Source organism: Vicugna pacos, chromosome 9, assembly GCF_048564905.1.
Source record: "Vicugna pacos chromosome 9, VicPac4, whole genome shotgun sequence".
Classification (NCBI taxonomy): domain Eukaryota; kingdom Metazoa; phylum Chordata; class Mammalia; order Artiodactyla; family Camelidae; genus Vicugna; species Vicugna pacos.
In genome coordinates, this window is record NC_132995.1 from 14,066,099 (window position 1) to 14,089,205 (window position 23,107).

General features: G+C 35.1%; 1 protein-coding gene across 3 annotated transcripts in view; it reads left to right on the forward strand.

Annotated features, from left to right (window-relative positions):
* The window catches only part of LOC102539973 (uncharacterized), a 99,129-nt gene that overhangs the window by 46,205 nt on the left and 29,817 nt on the right, over positions 1-23,107 (forward strand). For 2 of the 3 annotated variants that reach the window (XM_072968686.1, XM_072968685.1), the window contains 4 exons: positions 600-685; positions 1,933-2,059; positions 3,132-3,224; positions 11,737-13,894. In XM_072968686.1, coding sequence (XP_072824787.1) covers positions 677-685; positions 1,933-2,059; positions 3,132-3,224; positions 11,737-13,094 — 1,587 coding nt within the window. In that variant the 5' untranslated portion in view covers positions 600-676 and the 3' untranslated portion in view covers positions 13,095-13,894. Of the gene's footprint in view, positions 1-599; positions 686-1,932; positions 2,060-3,131; positions 3,225-11,736; positions 13,895-23,107 lie in introns of those variants that run through there. The other variant, XM_072968687.1, reaches the window with a different exon arrangement.

Here is a 23,107-nt window from a genome sequence, read left to right on the forward strand (position 1 = left end):
TTTGATATTTATATGTATTGCAAAATGATCCCCACAATAATTCTAGTTAACATCTGGTCACCATACATAGTTAAAATTTTTTTCTTGTGATGAGAACTACTTACTTAACAACTTTCAAATATACACTACAGTAGTATTAACTATAGTTGCCATGCTGTACATTACAATGTGTATTTTATAACTAGGAGTTTGTACCTTTGACCCCCTTCAAGTATGTCATGCTCTCTACCCCTCCTATCCCCCCCACCTCTGGCAGCTGCCAGTATGTTTTTTGTATCTATGAGCTTGATTACAGTTTGTTTGTATTTTTTAGATTCCACATATAAGCAAAATTATCCAGTATTTGTCTTTCTCTGTCTGACTTATTTCACTTAGCACAATGCTCTGAAGTTCCGTCTATGTTACAGCAAATGGCAAGATTTTATTCTTTTTTTATGCCTGAATAATATTCTTCTCTCTCTGTGTGTGTGTGTGTGTGTGTGTGTGTGTGTGTGTGTGTGGTGGGGAGGTCCAGGGAGGGGAAAGGATATATTAAATCCAGTCATTTGGGGGAATTCTGAGGCCTATCTGATCTCACGGCCTCTTTTTTCTTCCCCTAGCTCTGGCTTCTGTGAACTCTGCTTCTCCAGGCAAGTAAACCCCAAGGAGAACTGACCAGTTCTTGAATTTCTAAACCATGGCCCATGTAAGTTACTGTTTCTTTCACCTTCTAAAAATACTGTCATGTTAAGGTCCGATGAACTTATCTTTATCCTGAAACTTCTTGAATGTCAGAGCCCAATCTAAGGACTTTCTCCCAGTTCCTCCAAATCCAGTGAGGGATGAGGCCAAATAGCATAATGCCTGTCCTGTGAATCCTCTTTTTTCAGTCATTGTGCATGTATTCACTGAATAAAACATTTGACATCTCTTGTATGTGCTCAGTCTTTTACCAAAAGACCAGAAGTGAAATCACTTAAGAGAGATGTTTGACTACTCATGGGAAAACTGAATTTTTCCAAACCTGAGTTTTCCAAGTATGTAAGATAAGATTTGTTGTTGGTTGGCCTCAACCTCAGTGTATGGTTTTAGAATTAGGCTTGTGATTGGGTCTGCATGCAGAGAGATTGTCTCTGCTCTGGGAAGCTCTAAGAGTTGTACACCAGAAACAGGGTTCCATGTATTTGAACAACAGTGCTGGTCTAGAATGACATCTTTGTGATTCTGGATCACTAGTATCCAGAAGCTACATCAGTATCCTCTACCTCAGGAACAAGGAATGCATATAGTGAGGGATGGAAAACAATAGGGAGGATCATGCAGATACATGAGTGGTTGTAATCCCTCAGAATTGAGGAGGACCTTAAATATTTTGTAAAGACAAAAATAGTCTGGTATAGAATGATTAAGTCTGATATATCCATTGCATAGACTGCTTTTTTAACGTTCATTAAAGAATTTGTCATAAATGGGGAAATGCTTATGATATTTTCTGATTCAATTATGAACTTGGAAGAAATTCTTTACTTGTATTCAGATTCTTTTCTAACAGAGATATTGTAAGAAAACTTTTTAAAAAAATGTGTTCTTTAAGGAGAAAGGGTGGAAAAACTCACATTTCTTGAGAATTTATGAGGGAGACATATAGCAAGTTTGTATACAGTATTTCATTTAATTAGAAAACTGATTATTTTTTTTCCTTCCCAGACATGTTTGGGCAGTTAAGATACACCAGAGTATACAAGGGGCTTCATCTGTAGCAGCAGGACCCTTCAGGAACACAGGCTTCCTGCCTCAGGCGCACTCATTTCCTAACTGGATATGTTATAGGCTTCCAGCCTGTTTGCTTGCTCTGTGATCCATTTCCTGCAGTGTCTCATCCATTTTTCCCTCTTTGCATCTTAAAACAAATTTTTTTAAATTTCAGTTGTATTATATGGTTTGTCATTTCAGGGATCAGTGATGTTCAGTGACGTGTCCATAGTCTTCTCTCAGGAGGAGTGGGAATACCTGGACTTGAAACAGAGAGATCTGTACAGAGATGTAATGTTGGAGAACTACAGCAACTTGGTCTCGTTGGGTAAGGTCATCTGCCTCTAGAAATTTAGACTCTGTTCTCTGTAGTATCAGCTTTCTTCTCTAGAAATTTCATGAATATCTTTCAAGTTTTTCCCTGTTCTCAAGGGAATGGCTTGGGCTTTATTTGTTTGGAAGTGAGCACCACCATTAAGCATATTCATCTTCCCCGTCTTCATGTGGCCTTTAGGCCTTCCTTAATGATGAAAGGGCTGGATTTGAAATCTGGGTGATTTACAGCCTTACTAGTGTCAAAGAAATCGGGCTTCACTTTGTATTTGAACTCAGAATGGCTATAGGTGTTTTGTTGCTTGTTGGTATATCTATAAGGAAAATAGCTAGACCTTGTATCTTGGTTTTTCTCGATCAAAAGAACACATTTTTTTTAGTGGCAAGTTTTACCAACAGGATTTATTTATAATTCAAGAGAACTCATTCCTTTTGTTAGTAAACAAGCATATCCCCTTTTACTTACTTTTAGAATTGAAAGTTAAATGTCCAAGAGCTTTGCATTTAACATTGTATGAATATCCTAAGAAAAAACAGTAAATGCCTCAGGAAACTTCTTGTTTTCCTGTCAGCAAAATAATAATAATGATGATGAATAATAGCAAATAAAATTTATGTAGCACTAAGTATATATTCTAGGCAGTGCTTAGATATGGATTGGTATTAATATTATCTTCACAACAATCACGTAAGGTAGGTACTGTAAATTATTTCTATTTTATAGGTGCAGAAAATAAAGCATAGAGGTAACCTGTCCAGGGTTATGATACTGGGATATGGCAGAGGCAAGATTTGAACCCAAACAGTCTCTCAACTACTGTTGCCTCTCAAGAAGGGGAACTTGCATGAATATAAATTAAGACCTCTTCCCTCCTTCTCTAATCTCCATATATTATGTAATCTTAACATGATGTTTTTTTAACCACCTTGTTTTTCTTTGATCTAAAGGCTTTATCAGTTATCATCTGACCTATAGCTTATTAAAAATTTAACCAAGACTAAATCAAAGTAATTTTGAATTTTTTTTTTTAATTTCCCTGTTACCTTGCATCTCTTCTTCTGATCAGGATGCTTCATTTCTAAACCAGATGTGATTTCCTTATTGGAGCAAGGAAAAGAGCCCTGGAAAGTAATGAGGAAAGGAAGAGGACGGTATCCTGGTGAGTGAGGGCTAGTAAGTCAGAGGGAAGCCATCCCCAGAGGAAACTGCCCAACTACTTAGGGAAGAAGCACAGCCTCTTGTGTTGTTCATAAAGCCGATTTTGAGAGTTGATGGCTTAAAGAGAAAACGTCTGAGACTTCGCTAGGGATACAAACAGAACTACTGTATCCCACTTACCACTCTCCTTTTATTTTGTTCTCACTAATTTTCCTCCCTTTTGAAGGGGGCATGGGGTGTGGAGAGGTGCTCTCTTTGTTCCCAATATTATTCTATCTATATTTGTATTTCTTTTGCATTTATAGATAGATAATTTTGATTCAGTTGCTGCTGCTTTGGATAGATAGACAGATGATTGATTGATTGATAGGTAGATAGATAGATAGCTAGTTCTATCCATCCATCCATCAATCACCCGGGCTCTGCGGTGGGCACTTTGCTGGACACCCGTCAATACAGTGGTAAACAAAACCAGTAGAGCCCTATCCCCATGAAAATTTACCTTGTAGTAAGAGAAACAGGGTAACTGTAAATAAACAGAAAATATAATGTCATATAATAAGAGAGTACTATGAAGGAAAGTAAGTGTAGGAAAGGAATAGAGAATGGGATGGAATGAGAAGACTATTTTAGTTATGGTCAGGGAAGCATTTTTTTCCCCTAACTTTTCTGATAAAATTTTAAATGGGAAAAAAAAGACTACAGAGATGAATGTGCTTGACATTATAATAATACTATATGTTTTATCAGCAAGTAAAATTTCATATAAATTACTCTAGAAGATAGATCCTTAGGTCACAGAATATCATTCTGGTTTGCCTTTCCCCACCTGTGTATATATCTACCTTCACATCAGGAGAAACATGAATGCGATAAGACTATAGGGAGAATGAGCCCTTGGTTCAGCTTCTCCCTCTGTGCCTTCTTCATCTCTCTTTGAACCTCTTGTTAAGAAAAAGAGAACCCTTAAAATTCTTTTTTTTTTAACATTTTTTATTGATTTATAATCATTTTACAATGTAGTGTCAAATTCCAGTGTTCAGCACAATTTTTCAGTCATTCATGGACATATACACACATTAAAATTCTTGATATAGAGACATATGTTATCATTTGGTATTTTGCTCTCTGTATATTCAGGTTTGGCCGAGGAGACTCATTTTAGTCCAGAAGTTCTTTTGTAACAGTAGGGCCATTTCAGTACCCATACTGTTTATAACGTTATATCTTCTGACTTACTTTCTACCAGAATAGAGAAAAACATACTTTTTTCCCCCTAGTCCTAACTTATTTCCTTATTCACACATGGGTGATTTAATGATATTTACAACTGTTAATACTAAAAAAACTATGAAATGCAGTTGTTCCAAGTGAAAAAGATAATACCAGTTTAGTCAGGAAATATTTAGCCGAGTAACAATTATTGACTCAAAGTTAGACATCTTAAACAAGGTCATTGTTTTTTTTCTTTCCTTTTCTTTGTTTCTTTCTTCCTTTTAGTTAAGTTTTATTGAATTATAAATGCATACAGAAAAGTAGACAAATGAAAGAAGGCTTTTTTTAGGAGGTGATATTGAAGAAGAGATGTGAAGTAAGAGCTCAAGCCATTTTACTCTAGAGGAAGAGTGTTCTGAGCAGATAGAAAAGATCTAATGCGGAAGTTAGCTTTGTGTGTTTGAAAGCCATTATGGCTAGAACAGGGGGATGGGGAAGGGAAATTAACAGGAGATGAGATCAGAGTTAGGCAAGGGCTTGATAATGTAATCATCAAGAGAAAGTGTATGCTGTTGTCTGCTTTATGTTTTAAAATGATCCCTCTGGTCAAGTGCAAAAGCAGGAAGAACCAGTATGGAAGCAGTTTCAGTTCAGACTAGAAGCAATGATTATTTGGATCAGAATGGCAAAGATAGGAGGTAGTAAGAAGCCATAAGACTCAGAAGATAGTGCCAAAAGAACATGCTGGTAGAATTATGAATGAAGTAAGTGAGAACGAGGTATCAAAGGAGGAGATAAGGGTGTTAGCTTGAATAGCTGGGCGAACGGAAGCACAGTTTACTGAGCTGGGGAAGATAGGAAGAGCAGGTTGGCAGGTAGACATTGGGAATTTCTTTTTTGGATATTTTAAGTTTAAATTGTTGTTTTAGATGTTAAGAGGACAGTTGAATATGTACACATGGAGCTCAGGGAGAGATTATAGCCTGGTGTACATTACACCTGGGTGTCTTCACTTTATGGTTAGAATTTGAGTCCATGGGTCTGAATGTGTTCATCTAAGGAACCCATGCAGATAAGGAGAGGAGGCCTGAAGATTGATTCATGGATTATGCCACCAGACAGACATTTAAAAGAGGGGGAGGCAAAGGGTAGAGAAGGACCAGCCACTGATACAAAATAAAAACAAAAGAAAATGTTTCAAAATGGGGAGTAGAGAATGAGACCTGAGGTTCTAGTAAGAAGGAGAATGCTGGTGACCTTGTCAAGAGTGATTTTAATGGAGTCGGAGTGAAAACCTGCTTGGAATGACTTAGTAAGAGAAGAGTAGGTGAGATATGAGATACTAGAGCGTGTTTGTGTGCCTGTGGGAATGATTCTGTAGGTGGAGAAAATTGATACAGTAGAGAAAGCAGTGTCCTTGAGGTAGGGATAGAGGAAGTGGGTGGGATCCAGGGAACAAGAAGGAATTGAAGGGAAAACAGTGTGGTTATGAATGCAAGTAAGTTGGTCTTTGTAGTGAAGAGAGGACAGCATGTTCTTGTATTGTTCTTTTCTCAGTGAAATCAGAAAGATAATCATGAATAGAATGTGAGGATTATTAAGTGGTGGCATTCACTATGGGCATATTCAGGATGTGGTGAAAATTGATACTTCAGAATTACAGTTCCTTGGATGTCAGGTTTTATTATTTTCAGATCGTTATCCTCTGTCCCCAGTGTTGAAATGGAAATAGGACTTCCTTGAAACCAAATCTTCTATATCCTAGTCTTTCTTGCATCAACAAAGAAAGATGGTTAATAATAAAATGCCTAAACAGACTTAAGTATTGAGTCCAGGTAATTTATGTGACATTTCCCACTTAATTAAAGCTGGTTCTCTGCAAAGGGGGAATCACATTTATGATTTTTTATATTTACATATTTTTAGCTGATCAAAGCAAAGGTTTATATTTTTCTGTATTCTCATCAGCATTGCTTAATAGAATAGAAATCCTTTGGTCCAACAGAATTAGGAATGGTGTTTGGTTTGTTTATTCATAAAAATGGGTTAGTGGGGAAGGGATAGCTCTAGCAGTAGAGCGCATGCTCGGCATGCACAAGGCCCTGGGTTCAATCCCCAGTACCTCCTCCAAAAAAAAAACATATGTAAACCTAATTACCCCCCAAAAATAAAAATAAATTTTAAAAAATGGGTTAAATATTTTATGTACATACCATAAAAGTGTATTTTAACTCTCAGCATTAAAATACAGGTCTTTGTCAATACTTTTGATATGTGTTCAAGCCTTTCCTTCCATTGTGTCTCGTATTTACTTTTTCATCTAAAGCACACACATAATTCATAGTCTGTTATTTCTAGTTAAAAAATTTTTAAAGTAGAACAAGAACCAAACTTGGAATGAGTAGAGAATACTTCTCATGAGTTTACGTATTATTTAATTAAGTTAGATACTTTCAGGAAAAAAGTGGCACTGTCCTAAACTTGTTTGGAACAGACACAGTTAACCCATGTGAGATAGGAGTGCTTTTGTCAACTGGGCCTATGGAGGTGGCCATATCCCCAGGACATGACCAGCCACTGCCCTGCCTCATGCCCTGGCCCACTTATGTGTTGTCTACTCTGGAGGCAGACAAAAGTAGTTGCTGTCTGGCCAAGGGTGATAGTCTGCAGAATTCCATATACCTGGCTACTTTGAACACAGCTATTTGTTGTTTGCCATTGTCTCCATACCTGCTCAGTTCCTCAGCATGAACACCCTTGGTAGGCCACTGTCACCTTGTGCAGAGTAATCTCCCTCTGTGATTTGGTATGTGATTTCTTTAGAAAAATCTAACACCAAATGCTTCATGAGTGTTTCAGCATTTTCTTTGTTAAGGTTGTGTATATATTTTAAGTTTATTCTTGTTACTAGCATGACTGGAATCTTTTTTTCTCCATCATATTGTATTGTTAAATGTATATATAAAGGCTATTGGTTTTTGTATTTTATACCTACTACCTTATTAAATTCTGTTATCATTTATAGTATTTAAATTTTGTAAGTTTTCCAATGATTCATTCAGATCCTCTGGAAATACAGTTTTACCTCCTTCTTTTAAATTCTACTTCTCTCTCTCTCTTTTTTTTTTTTTTTGATATTTAAGTGCCTTGACTAATAACTCCAAAGCTGCTTTTTTGTTATGGTTATGTATATTTTATCAGTTTAGGCAGATACTTACTCTTGTTTTACTGAGCTTTTTTTTTTTTTTAATCAGGAATGTTTCTTTTTTTTACTTGCCTTTTCAGCATCTATGGAGATGGTCATGTGATTTTTTTTTCCTCTTTCCTCAGCTCTATTAAATATGTTGAATTATCTTAATAGATTTCCCCATACTGGACCACTTTAGCATTCTTTGAATATACGGCACTGGGTCTTTTGGCATGCTGTGTCATTAGATGCTTAGAATTTTTACATTAGTTTTCAGAAAATTGGTATGTAGTTTTCTTTTTATGAACAATCTTTATTTAGTATGACATTATTATGTCATGAAATAGTTCTTAGTTCTCAGAGTAAATATAATTTGAATGGCTTATTCTTTAAAGCTTTAATAACCTTTTGAAAGCTTTTTTTCCTGGGAGAAGGAGATAGTAAGTCTGACTACATTCTAATCTTTTGAAACATTATATCTCTTCTATGATCAGTTTTGGTAAATTATATTTTCTTAGAAAATTATTCATTTTAGCTATGTTTTAAAACTTACTGGCAAAGTAATCTTTTTTTCAACTATCCTCTGTATTTATTCATGATTATTTTCACTTTGCCATTTCTTTATTTCTATGTCTATGCCTTCTTGCTGTTATATATTAACTATATTAACTAATGGTTTATCTATTTTGCTGATTGATTTTTTAAAAAGAATTTTGTTTTACTTTGTGTTTTCTTTTTTTTTGTTTTCTAACTAATCTACTTCTGCTTCTATGTAGTTAATTTCTTTCTGCTTTGCTTCAGTTTGTTTTTCTAATTTTTTGAGTTGGATTTTTAGTTAATTTTTTCTTTCATTTATACTGTTGATATATTTAAGTTTTTTATTTTCTTTCAAGCACTGTGGTTACAGTTTTACAGATAATAATTTACTGTAGTTTTTTTTTTTATTATTACTGTAGTTTTCTTTGAAAAAATACTATTTTGGATCTTATTTTCCTGTCAATCTAAGAGTTATTTAATATAGACTTATAAAATTCTAAGTGGATTTACTTTTTTGTTGTTGTTATTAATTTTCACTTTTAGTAGAAACTATGATTTCAACTTTCTTATATAGACTGTATTGTAATAATTAAAAACTTCTCATTTTTCTCTCTCATACACATCTCATACAGCACTTAAACTCCCCTCTGGCCATTTCTTCCACTGGTTACCATCCTTTGGTTTACTTCCATCATGATTTTTGTTAGCAAGTTCTTCACATTCAAGTTACTGTAAAACCCTTTGACTCTATTAGTGAGTTACTTACATATTACATCTTTTTTTTTTTTTTTTTGCTAAGGATCTCATAAACTTTAATTAAGGCATAAACATGTTTCCCTGAGAGGTCCTTGGTACACATTGCTAGGAAATATAGAAATGCCCTTGCCTCTGAGGAGATGGAAGGGAGAAGACTCGAGCAAGGGAATGAAGGAACAAAATCCGTTGAGCATTTGTAAAATGGATGAGTAATAGAATAAGCTTAAGGGCAGTGTAAGTAAGTAGAGTTTCTCAGTTACTTTGTTGTGATGTGGAGACAAAGAAGGAATAAGCCATAGCTGTAGAATGGGCACTGTAGAGAATACTGCATAGACGGGGTATAAGCAATGGAAGGGTGTACAGGAATATACAACCACCATTTTTCTTTTATATGTTCTGCTGGGCCAGCTTGGATGAATGAGAAAATGCTTGCTTAGTCATTGTACTGTGAGAGGTTAGAGGCAGAGAAATATATTCAGAGTAGGTATATAACTATGGGAATTAAATGAGTGAAACCTATTATGTGCTTTGGATTTATTATTTAATGGAGTGAAGCAGGGATTGTTTCTGCCATTGACGAGATTTAGGGGTAAGAAAATAAGCAGAATAACAATTGGAAAAATTAATAAATAGATAATTTCAACATAGATCTGTTGATATGTAATATATGCATAATAACAACACAGACATGTGGTTTACACCTGAATAACACAAGGTCTTGGGTGCCACCCCCAGTGCAGGCCAAAAATCCACTATAACTTTTGACTCCACCAGAACATAACTAATAGCCTATTGTTGGCAGGAAGCCTTGCCAGTAACACAAATAGTTGATTAACACATATTTTGTATGTTATATATGTTATATGCTGTATTCTTATAATGAAGGTAGCTAGAGAAAAGAAAATGTTATTAAGAAAATGATAAGGAAGAGAAATATATTTACAGTACTGTACTGCATTTATTGATACCATAAGTTTATGTCATTTGTTTATATAAGATTGTCTGTTAGTACCTACATCAATATTGTCTTATATGATACAAAACACTGTAGATGTTATATACATATTACTGACACTGGGCATTAAAAATGAAAAGATAATGTGAAAAAATCATATTTATTTACAGGTATAATAATTTATACATTGAAAATGGAGAAGAGCAATATGATTGCTTTATGGTAGCCTAGTGTAATTGATATGATTGCTTCATGGTAGCATAGTTTATACACTAATGAATGTATTGGCATAAAATTTTTATGGCATACAATATTACAGTGATATTCATAATACAGTATTAGAAACATTGTTACATTTTTAAAAAACCAATTACCTGTGACAATAGGCTGATATGCAGTTTTTCCAATTATAAGAGAGAAGTATATTGTACGGTAATGTAATTCTTTGAAAGCAAAGTTATATAATAGTAAGAAAAGCAACACATTAATTTGATTGTAAGTATCTCTCACCTATGCCTGTGTAAGGATAGGCTGTCCACTTTAGTACAACTCTTGCACACGATGTTCTACACATATACTTTTGTATGTGTATTGAAAAAAATCCAGGCATCAGTGGACCTGTGCAGTTCAAACCTGTGTTGTTCAAGGGTTAGCTGTATAATAAGGACATAGCTTTAGGTACTGTCAGTAGAGTCAGCAGCCCTTAGAGGAAGTGACTTTTAATCTAAGACCTCAGAGTGAGAAGGAGCCAACCATGCAGAGTCCAAACAGAAGATTTGTGGGAAATAGAGCAGACTGAAAAGTCCTAAGAAATGGAATTAAGTTGGAACATGTTCTAAGATCTGCTAAGAGGCCTCTCCAGGCAGCTGTGGAGAGGGCAGTGATTTGAGATGATGTGTTATAGTTGTCGACTGAACTAAAATCATATAACGTGAAAGTTGTGGGTCAAGTTTTATTTGGGGCAAAATGAGGACTATAGCCTTGGAGACAGCATCTCAGATGGCTCTGAGGAACTGCTCCAAAGAGGCAGGGGGAAGCTCAGCATTATATATATGATTTTAGTGAAGAGGGGTACGTGCAGTCAAGCACACATTTTAGGCAAAGGCTTGTTTGCTGCTAGTCACGAGTAGCAGGTGTCACTGTTAAAGAATTCAGTGCTTTTCTAAATATGAAGAAACTCAAGAATTTGGGCTTATAAAATCTCCTGAAAATATCTAACTATAAAGTCCTGTTCTGCTAGTTTTCCCAGACACAGAGTTCCTCATTCCTCATCTCCACCCTGAGCTCCTTTCAGGGAGTGTTGGAGGTCAGGGGCTGCAGCGGCTCATGATTTAACCCAAGCAGAGGTAGATGGCAAGTGCCAACGTGATTCAATCTTTGTAGAGGCAGAGGGCAAGTGCCAGTTTTTAGTTGGCATAGGCAAGCAGAGGCCTTTTAACAACAAGGAGTTTGATTTTATTCTAAGAATAAGAGAAATTGCTGAAAAAATTTAAGTATGAATTCTCAATCTTTCTTCTCCATCAGAATCTTTATGTGGAGAATATTAAATAAAGAACTGCCTGGGACTGTGGAATCTGATTCAAGTGGTTTAGATGGTGTCTAAATCACAGTATTTGTAACAAGCGCCCTGGTGATTCTGATTCACGTTTCAACTTGAGAACCACTGACTTAAAGTGTTTAGTCACCCTCTCACTTTCTTACACGAACTTGTTTTCCTGGTGTTCCCTTTTGATTTTTTTTTCCAAACTGTATAACTATTTTTAGAATTTTATTGGTTATTACTTTGTCTTTTATTTCTACTGTGGACATTTTACTTCTTTTAAAAAAAGAAAACTGCATGTTCGCTCTCTTGTTTTCTGTCAGATTTGGAAACCAGGTATGAGACTAAGAAGTTATCTTCAGAAAATGATGTTTATGAAATGAACTTAACCCAGTGGAAGATAATGGAAAGAATTAAAAACTGTGGCCTTAAGAGCCTTAGTTTAAAAAATGATTGGGAGTCCAAAAGAAAATTTGAAGGACAAGAGGATTATTTCGGTCAAGTGAAAATTGTATCTCAAAAAGTGTCCTCTTACCAAAAACGCACATCTCTTACTTCACGTCAGAGAATTCATTTTGTCGAGAAACCCTATGAATGTAAGGAATGTGGAAAGGCCTTTAGAGTACGCCAACAACTTACTTTTCATCACAGAATTCATACTGGTGAAAAGCCCTATGAATGTAAGGAATGTGGGATGGCCTTTAGACAGACTGCACATCTTACTCGACATCAGAGACTTCATTCTGGTGAAAAACTCTATGAGTGCAAGGAATGTGGAGAATCTTTCTTATGTGGCCCAGACCTTAGAGTACATCAGAAAATTCATATTGGTGAGAAACCCTATGAATGTAAAGAATGTGGGAAGGCGTTCAGAGTTCGTGGACAACTTACTCTCCATCAGAGGATTCATACTGGTGAGAAGCCCTACGTATGTACAGAATGTGGGAAGGCCTTTAGACAGTATGCACACCTTACTCGACATCAGAAGCTTAATATTGCTGACAAACTCTATGAATGTAAAGAATGTGGAAAGGCCTTTCTGTGTGGCTCTGGCCTTAGAGTACATCACAAACTTCACACTGGCGAGAAACCCTATGAATGTAAAGAATGTGGCAAGGCCTTTAGAGTGCGGCAACAGCTGACCCTCCACCAGAGAATTCATACTGGTGAGAAACCCTATGAATGTAAGGAATGTGGAAAGACTTTTAGTCGTGGTTATCATCTTATTCTTCATCACAGAATTCACACTGGTGAGAAACCTTATGAATGTAAAGAATGCTGGAAGGCCTTTAGTCGTTACTCACAACTTATTTCACATCAGAGTATTCATATTGGTGTTAAACCCTATGACTGTAAGGAATGTGGGAAGGCCTTTAGACTGCTCTCACAACTTACACAACATCAGAGTATTCACATTGGTGAGAAGCCGTATAAATGTAAGGAATGCGGAAAGGCCTTTAGACTGCGCCAAAAACTTACTCTACATCAGAGCATTCATACTGGTGAAAAACCCTTTGAATGTAAGGAATGTAGGAAGGCCTTTAGACTTAATTCATCTCTTATTCAACATCTGAGAATTCATTCCGGTGAGAAACCCTATGAATGTAAGGAATGTAAGAAGGCCTTTAGACAACATTCACATCTTACTCATCATCTGAAAATTCATAATGTAAAAATATAAGAAAGCCTTTTCAGTCTTGTGCTGTACAACAATCTGTGAATGTAGTAATTAGTCCCTTGTGCTTCATACATGCACCTCACTGGGTATAAGGGAGTTTGTAGTGTTAAAAGGATATGTTAATTTAATATATCCCACCCTCACTCAAACCTGAAAATCTTCACATTCATTCTAAAAACTAACCCTATTAATATAACAGATGTGGGAAAGACACTTATCATCTCTATCCCATCACTTTCATACCTGTATTATATTGAACAAGGTGCTTAACTGCTCTGGTTATAATTTCTTCATTTATAAAACAATATAACATGGTGGCAGAGCAAAGATTGCCGCAAATTCTTTGACACGCCTCCCATCAAGAGGTGGAATCCATATCCTTTCCCCCTTGAATCTGGGCAGACTGTGACTGCTTTGACCAGTAGAGTAGTGGAAGTACTGCTGTGCTAATTTCTGGACTGGCAGATTTTGCCTCATTTCTTGGAATACTCTGTCAACATCAGGTCCTGACCTGGTCAGGCTACTCTGCTGAAGAGACCACATGGAAAGGCCCTGCAACTACATAGAGAGGCAGAGGGAGAGGCACTCTGCTATGCCCAGTCTTCCAGACATGCCCACCGAGACACCAGACATTTGAGTGAAATAATTGTGGATCCTCCAGACCAGGCATCAGCTGAATGCACTGACTGACCTCAGTTGATGCCATACAGAGGAGAAGAATGGACCAACTGAGCCCCTGCCCAAATTCCTGACCTGCAAAATCATGAGATACAATAAAATGGTTGTTGTTTTAAGCCATTAAATTTTGGTTTATTATTATCATCATGAATATTACTCTCTTGAAAACTCATATGAAAGACTAAGGGCATAATGAACATAGAAATGCCTTCCACCAACACTCATCCCTTATTGAACGTCAGGTAATTTATTCTTGTTAAAATAGTTAAAGATGTTCTTTTTCAGTTCATAAAGAAGATACTCTACAATCTATACTCTCTAACCTCAGTATAAACTTAATTTAAAGTTAACAAAGGATAAGATAAAAAAACTATTTGGAAATTACAAATCCACCTATATTATAAAACCTGGAGTGATTTTTTAAAATCCATTGTCGCCTTTTTTTTAAATGCTTACATTGTCCTGTCTTTGATGAGTGGGAATCCCCTCAATTTGGATACTGTGTCCTTTTGTCATGATTACTATAGTCTTTGATAGCTTCTTCTTTTTTCTGACCAAATGTATTGGTCAGCTACAGAGCATATTAGGGCATTTATTAATAAGGAAATGCAGAAAATGGAGCTTTTATCTTACTTTTCCTGTATGAAACTATGTTTCAAGACAACCAAAAGCTGGTGAAAGAAAGTTCTTTATTAGAGAATTCTGGCTAATAAAGATGAAAGGAATCAAAAAAACACACTTTTTATTTATGAAATAATAGATCTTGGTGATAGCGATGAATGTGAAGACCATCCATTAGGTGAAAGATTATAGGAAGCTTTTGATGGATAGAGCAGAATGACAACCCACTAATCTATATTAACATCTCTAAATTAAATCAGTGAGGCTGTGTGCTTATCTTGACATAATGCAATGGATGTGTACACCTGTGGAGTATTCTTGCCCAAAATACTGATCCAGAAGTGTAATTTAGTCTCTAAATCTACCAGTTTACAGGAAACTTAGGGAATAAATGAACAAAGTAATGACCCAAAGAAGCAAACAACCAAATCCAGAGTGTGGGAAATTTCACAGACTAAAAAGCCTTGTTTCTTAACCAATATATATCAAGACATTAGAAATAGAATTTATAGAGACTTAAGAGACATATGAATTAAATAGTGTGTGGAATGTGTTGACATCCTTTTGTTAAAATGTACCCAGGATTTGTCTTAATCAGGTGCGGTAAGACACACAGATGTGGAAATGACTGTCATGAAGGAAGAAGCTTATACTGGAAGATTTCTAGAAGAAACAGGAGGCACTGCATGCACACAGGTCCACGTGGAGGAAGCACCCGGTCCTGTTAGGAGGCACAGGTGGGAGAGGGTGTGACTCAGAACCTTTACTGAAGTTTTCCCAGCAGGGAATAGGCACGTGGTGCCAGGTAGGTCCCCCGAGCAAGTTTAGGACTGGTTAGTTTGAACAGTTTTGCTGAGCTCTGATACAGGAGTGGTCTTTAGTTGTCCAGTACTTGGCCCTGGGGTGATTTAGGCTAGGAGGAATATTGGCTTGGTATGTGAGAGTTTGTTAAAGGAGATATTTTGGGGTGTGGACTTTGGATTGATTGGTTTGTATATCAAAATGCATGGTCACAGGGGAGTCATTTGCCAAGGAATTTGCTATCCCTAGGAGGAGTAGTCGCTCCAAGATCAAGTCCCCAAATGTCTGAGCATCAAAAATACAGAAAATAAGAAAATATAGTTAGTACAATCCTGATTTGGACAAATAAATGAAAAATTTTTTTCCATTATTGTAAAAAGGTAAACTTAGAATGGGTATTAAATTATATTAAATAATTATTATTCATTCGTTAGACATGATGACATGGTTGTGGGGTTTGTATGTGTGTATAAATCCTTACGCATTGGAGATCTGTACTGTAATGTTCAAGGATGAAATTGTCATGTGTACTTTTTAAATTTGCTTTATAATACTGAAGAAAAACAAAAAGTGAGAAGGGTAGATGAAACAAGATTGGCAAAATATTGCTAAAGTGGTGAAGCTAGATAATGGGTACATAGGGTTCATTGTACTATTCTTACTACCTTTGCATATATTTGAAAACTTCCATAATACAGGTTTTTTAAAGTAGAAAATCTGAAATTTTAGACCTCTTAGTGATAAATGATAATGTGATGCCTACAATAAGAATTTGTGGGAAGTCACCAAAGCTCTACTTAGTAGAAAATTAATATTAATGCATTTAGAAAACCTGGATTGAGAAGGTTCACCACTCTGTCCCCACATCTACAGTGCCTGCCACACAACAGACAATTGATAAAAAGTGTGTTGAAAAAAAAACTCAGAAAATTTTTTTTCATTGAGATAAGTAGCAGGAAGTAACTCATGCAATAAAAGTAAAAATACAATTTTAAAAAGTAAAATTACCTAATTACTTCCCCCCAAAATAAAAAAGTAAAAATTGAATAGTTAATAAAACAGTAGATTTTATCCAAGAATGTTCTCTTTGAAAAGAACATTAATATAGAATTGGTAGTTATTATTGAGGGAAAAAAGGTGATTCAGTTATAGTATTATGTATGGGAATGGTAAAATAGCTACATATATCAAGGAGATTTAAAAGTTTTTTAATTTATAGATGTATTACTATATATGCATTTCAATATGAGTAAAAATATAGAGGATGAGTTATCTAGAGAAACCTAAATGATCAAAGTTGTCTAAGATACTATAGATCTGACCAATCATAGATATTATGTTTTATTTATTTTATATTTTAATTTATAATTTACAGATTTTAGATTTATAATCTATGAGATCTACAAAGGGAAAATGTATGTAGTTATGCTCTTGTTTTTTAGAAATTAGAAAATAGTTTTACACCAATAAAATTTTAAAGAACATATAACTTCTAACAAAATTTTACCAGATTATTCTATAAGGCAAATATCCCAATAATAAAATTAGATGAGGCATTCCTAAAAAGCAAAATCTAGACCAGTATCATTAAAGATACGTGCAAACATTCCAAATGAAATTCAGTACATTGAACTCAATAGTCTAATAAAACAATTATAAAACATAAAATGATTTAGCAGGAATATCCAGGGGCCTGACCTGTTGTGATTATTAGGTACCAAGATTTTAGGTTTCTAACTTAAGCAATGTAACAATGTTGGGGAAAATGACATGATCTAGCCCCAGTGTCTTTTAGGTTATTTCTTAATTCTCACTTATTTTAACCTCATCAATTTTATAAAAAGAATGAACAAATAAGTGAAAAATAGGTATTTAATATTTAAAAATTACTACCTTCCACAGAAGAAAAATTAGTATTTCCACAACACTTTGTTTTCAACCAGACTAGTGTTACTGTCATACATTGACTTGTGCCTCTAAAGTCCATTTTGCTCAGAGTGGGCAGATTGGGCAGAAGTCTTTGAATAATCATCCACCATCTAGAACAGTACATCTTTCCCACTCATGATGTCAAATTGCTTTTAATTTGTGAGTAGTACACAGTGTTTACACAAAATTGTAATACCTACAACAAGTATTTTAAGTGCTATGATAAAATTAGTTTTTGCTAGTAGGTCAATGTGTTTTTCCTCCCTGGTGACATTTTCTTGTTAACAGAAGTCTTCTGAGGACAGTGCATTAGCTCAAAATTTCTTAAAGTATGTTCCTCAAAACATCAGTACTTAATGGTTCTTGAAGAAAATAACTTTGTGGTCAAACAAGCATGAGAGAGCTCTGTATTCTATATTTCTTGGGGGGGAAAATTCACACTAGTGCCTATCAAAAGACTATCAAAAAAGTTTCATTTTATCTAACCCAGTGTATCTCATACTCCACTATAGAGCCCCCATTGCCATTTCCTATTGCAGATGTAATTCCACTTTAGAAGATGTTGCTGTAACCAAAAAGAAGTGGCTTCGAGGATGGCGATGTCAGCATTATGGTAGGTGTATGGTTATCTGTATGGTGAGGAAAGTGACTCATCAGCTGTTTGCTTTTTTTGGATTTAACATGATGCTCTTCAACAGAATAGAACCTCCCTGGCCCTATTCTTTGTATGGATACATCATATGTATTTAGGTCTTTTATTGGTCAATATTTAGGTTAGATAAAATTTCTCACTGAAAAATTTCTTAGTGAATATTTGAGTTTTTTGCTGTACATAAGCAGGGTTTCTCTGAGGTATTTATCAAAAGATCTGACTGGTAAGTCATGGATCCTGTTCACTTTCAACCTCAGTACATGCTGCTGTGGAAGAGAACATTATGTCACCAGTTTACAACTCCTTCAACCAGTGAAATGTTACTTCCTTTTATCCCCACTTCTGGTATGTGTTTTAATATCTTCCTGGTAAATAGTGAGTTGAGCATCTTTTCACATCCATTTATTGCTAAGTACTGTAGCTTGCCAATATTCCTTTTTTAAAAAACATTCATATAAAAATTGTGGGATTCTTAAACATAACATTCTAGATAGTAATCCTTTACCTAGTAGAATGATGGACTTAGCTTCTCCCAGATTGTGGCTTATTTCTGTATTTATTGTGATATTGTTATATTAAAACTTTATGGATGAAGTTATACCTTTCATTATTACCCAATAACCTTTTAAATTTATTTTTTTACTGGACTTGATTTTTTAGGCAATTATGTCAGCTGCAAACAGATGTGATTTTTTTCCTGAGTACTTACCATGATTGTTTTATTATTATTGCAATAGAAACAATTTCCAGAACCAGATTTAGGATTCATGGTGATAGCAGGCATCTAATTGTTTTTCCCAGCTTAGTGGAAATCACTTAATATAATGTTTGCTCTATGTTTGAGGTAAACAGACATTGTGTGGTTCACTTGTTTCTTTCAGTCCCTATTGAACTTTATTAAAAATGCCTGCTAAGTATTGTCAGATGCCTTTTTGCCACATTGATATATTTTTCTTCTTGAATTTGTTAATGTGATAAGGTATACTTTGGTCATTAAGGCAATATATTGATGTGAAATGAACAAGTAGACCAACAGAACAAAATAAAGAGCCCTGAGGTAGACTACATATATGTGGTCATCTGATTTATGACAAAGGTTCCTTTTCATTCGTGGTTGCAGAGGAGGTGATGGTCTTTTCAATAAGTAACACTGAGTCACTTGCATATCCATATTGATAAAAATTAATCTAGGCTCTTACCTTACACTTCACACAAATCAATTCAAGATATGTTAAAGATGTAATTGTAAAAAATAAAACAAAACCTTTAGAAGAAAATATAGAATATCTTTCTAGCCTTGGGTCAGCCAAGATTTCTTAACACAAAATCACTACCCATGTGAAGAAAAAATAGTAAATTTTACTATATTAAATTTAAAGATCTTTTTCACCAAAAGACACCATTAAGAAAATGAAAAGAGAAGCCACAGAGTGGGAGAATATATTCACAATACATATATTTGACCAAGAACTCATCCAGAGTATATAAAGGACCACTACAGATCAATAAATGACAAACAATCAAATAGGATATGGGGAAAAACTCAAATAAGCATTCCAAAAAATGGATATTCAGGTAGCCAATAAAGACATCAGAAGGTGCTCAAGTTCATTAATTATCAAGAAAATGGAAGAATGAAAACCACAGTGTGATATGACTGCCCCTACCAGAATAACTAATGAAAAAACTGCATGCAGAGTGCATACATGCAGTGTGCCGTGGTGTGCTCTGCCTGTTGATGATATGCTAGTGAATATTAAACACAAGATCCCCAGTCTCCAGGAGAATCTGGAAAGCAGACAACCAGAGAATACCTAACTAAGATAACTTCAGATATTGATAAGCCTTGTGAAGAAAAAGGATACTGGGAAGGAGAATTACTGGAGGTGGACAATTCAGTTGATCTTTTCATGTGAAGGATATACATTATCCATAGTGGTTGCAATACAGGTTTTATGCGTTAGCCAGGCTAAGACTGAAAAAGAAAAAGTACAAAGGGGTACTAGTCCAACCAGATAATTAAAAATACTATAAATTCCCTATAATCAAAGCAATGTGATACTCCTGCATGAACAGACCTGTGGAATAGAACAAAATTCCATAATTAGATCCAAATGTATAGGGGAATTTTAGTACAGGAAGGGATAAGGGAAGTGACATTTCTTCTATCTTTTTCTATATTTTTTACATTGGGGACCATGTTAATGTTTTACAGATTTTAAAAGTCAGTAACAGAAGAGAGACCCTAAATTGGAATATAAGCAAAAATAAACATTTCCTTCACATTAAAGGGGAAAAAAAGACTAATGCAAGCAACTTTTGAGGACAATTTGACCATATTCCCACAGGCTAAAAACAGAAAGGAAAAAAAAAAAAAAACACCTGGAAACAAATAATTAACTCTAGTTAGTAGGATTGATTTACTCAATGATATAGATTAGCAATTCTGAAACTGCTTCTTCATGTATTCTAAAATTGTCAAAAAAGTAACTGTAATACGGGAGTAGGTAAATATAACAGGAGCCAAGTTTATCGTTGCTGGAGTAAGGAGTTGCAACAAGGAGAAGAGGAGGCTACAATGAACCCTGTGGAATTGGATTGCAGCTTGAAGTATCACTACGAAGTCATGCTTTTTAAAAATAGGTAAATATAGAAATACATATATTTCTGTGTGTGTATGTATGTCCCCATAGCAGAGAGGACATAGAAGCAATTACATCCCAGTAGCAATGAGAATATCCAGCACCCAGATCCAAGGAATCAGGGCTCCTCAGACAAATAGCATTAAAAAACTGAGCAGAGAAAGCACAAGGTGAGGTTTGGAACATTTTGTAGGGGCAGAAAGTAAGGAAGTGTTTAAAAAAAAAATGATTGAACTATGTCAAAAGGTCACAGTGTCAGTCTGGAGTTCTCACTGGCCAAATCTGGACAATATGAGCATTAAAATAGCTCATGACAGTAGCAGATTGAGTAAAATCATTGAATCAGTGACTGAGATAAAAATTTATGAAACATGCTTTATAGTAGAATGCTGACTTATTAATGTAGAAAGAACAGTGAAATTACAAAATCACCATCAATCAACCATCACAGTAATTGATTTCTGGTAAGAATCATCAATGTATGCTAAAACTAGTGGGTGAAAATTTGATGAGAAACAGTTTGATAACATCTTAAAGTCTCTCCACACCAGTATTAATTACAAAGGGAAAAACAGTAACATTACAGTGAAGAAGCCTGGCAGAAACCACCTTTACCAGTAATCGAAGTGAACATAACCAGTGTGGCACAAAATGACATCCGGTACCTCCTGTTACAATGCACTGAGAAGAACAGAACACCTCCTGTGATATTCCTGCCAAAGGGTATAGCCAGAATCTAATGATAAAGAAATAACAGAAAAATGCAAATTGAGCAATGGTTCTATAGAATAACTGGCCTGTACTATTCAAAAATGTCAAGGTCAAGAAAGACAAAGCTTGAGGAATTGTTTCAGGTTAAGGGGACTAAAGAGACATGGCAATTAAGTGTAATACATGACCCTGGACCAGAAGAATTGTTTTCTATAAAGGCTTTATTGGAACAATCGTGAATTTGAATAAGGTAAATACCAAAAGTACTGTTTCAGTATAAATTTCATAATTTTGAGTATCGTAATTATGGAGATTATGGGAGAGAGTGCCTTTGCATTTGGGATGTGTACACTGAAGCATTCAGGGGTAGAGGAGCCTTATGTGTGCAACTGACTTCTGAATTAAATTCTAATTGTTCAGGAAAAAAATTGAATCATAAAATAAATGCAGTAAATGTTAGCATTTATAAAAATCTATATGAAGAGTATACAGGAATTCTTTGTGCTGTTCTTGCAGCTTTTCTCTACATTTGATATTACTTCAAAATAAAAAATTTAAATAATGAAGAAAACAAGCTTGCATTTTGCCTCTTTCATTAATTGCTCTGTGATGTTGGACAGGTTTCGTCACCTCTCTGTTTCTGTGTCTGTCACATGAGGATCAAAATAGTATCCACATGATGAGGCTGTTAGGAGGAATAATTAATACATGTAACATTCTTAAAACTAGGCCTGGTAAAAAGAAAGAGTACTTAAAATTTTAGCTTTCATAATTTTTACTTGAAAATTTGTCTTTTTTTACCTCCAAGAAATTTTTTTTGTCTTTTTCTTTTCTTAAAATTTCCTTTTCTTCCTTATTATTGGTTTCTCCTTCTATACTTCCTGCTAGAACTGATACTACAATTTCTGGCACTGCCTTTCACATAATCATTTTCTGTCATGTTTTCCATTTTTATTATTTTGTACAGAATTTTGGGAGAAACTCTAATCTTGATTTTTCTATTGTTACAGTCACTCTTCCACTTATTTACAGTTCTGCTATTCAGCCAAGCTATTGAGTTATTTACTTCATGAGTTTAATCTCCATGGAAGCAGATTGGTTTAAAAAAAAAAAGCTTAATCTGGTTTCACTTATACTTTTCTTTCTAGTGTTTCAGTGAATGGAGACTGAGGTAGGGTGGGAGATACAGAGGCCTAATTGAGTTTTAAAGGCTTTGTTCTAAGCTCTGGCCACTTTTCTGCCATGGGGATCCTTAAAACACTCCAGTATCATATAAATCTCACTTTTCATCTGTTACTTTTGTGTGTGTGTGTGTGTGTGTATATTTATATTTATTTATTGAAGTATAGTCAGTTTACAATGTTGTGTCAATTTCTGGTGTACAGCGTCATTTGTTACTTCTTAATTTAAAAGGTCAAATGCAAGTTTCCTGTACCCATTATCTTGTTCTATAGACTCATACTTTATTTTAAATAAGCCTTTTCCTGTAGAATGGTTTTAGATTTACAGAAAAGTTGCAGAAATAGTTCAGAGTTCCCAAATAATGAGCACCCCGTTTCCCCTTTTGTTAACGTCTTACATTACTGTGGTACGTTTGTATATTATTATTAACTAAAGCCCATACTCTGGTCAAATTTCCTTAGTTTTTACATTATGCTTTTCTGTTCCAGAATCCTATCTAGGATACCACATCACATTTAGTCTTCTGTGTCCTTGTTTGTGCTCCTCAAGACTGTGACAGTTTCTCAGAGTTTCCTAGTTGTTAATGGCCTTGACAGTTTTGAGGAGTACTCGTCAGTCATTTTATAGAATGTCCCTGAATTTGTGATTGTCTAATGTTTTTCTCCTAGTTAGACTGGGGGTTTGAATCTTGGGAGAGGAAGACCACATTAACTGCCATTCTTACAACATCATGTTAGAGGTACATGCTAACAACATAACTTATCAGTGACGCTATTAACCTTGAATACGTAGCTCAGGTA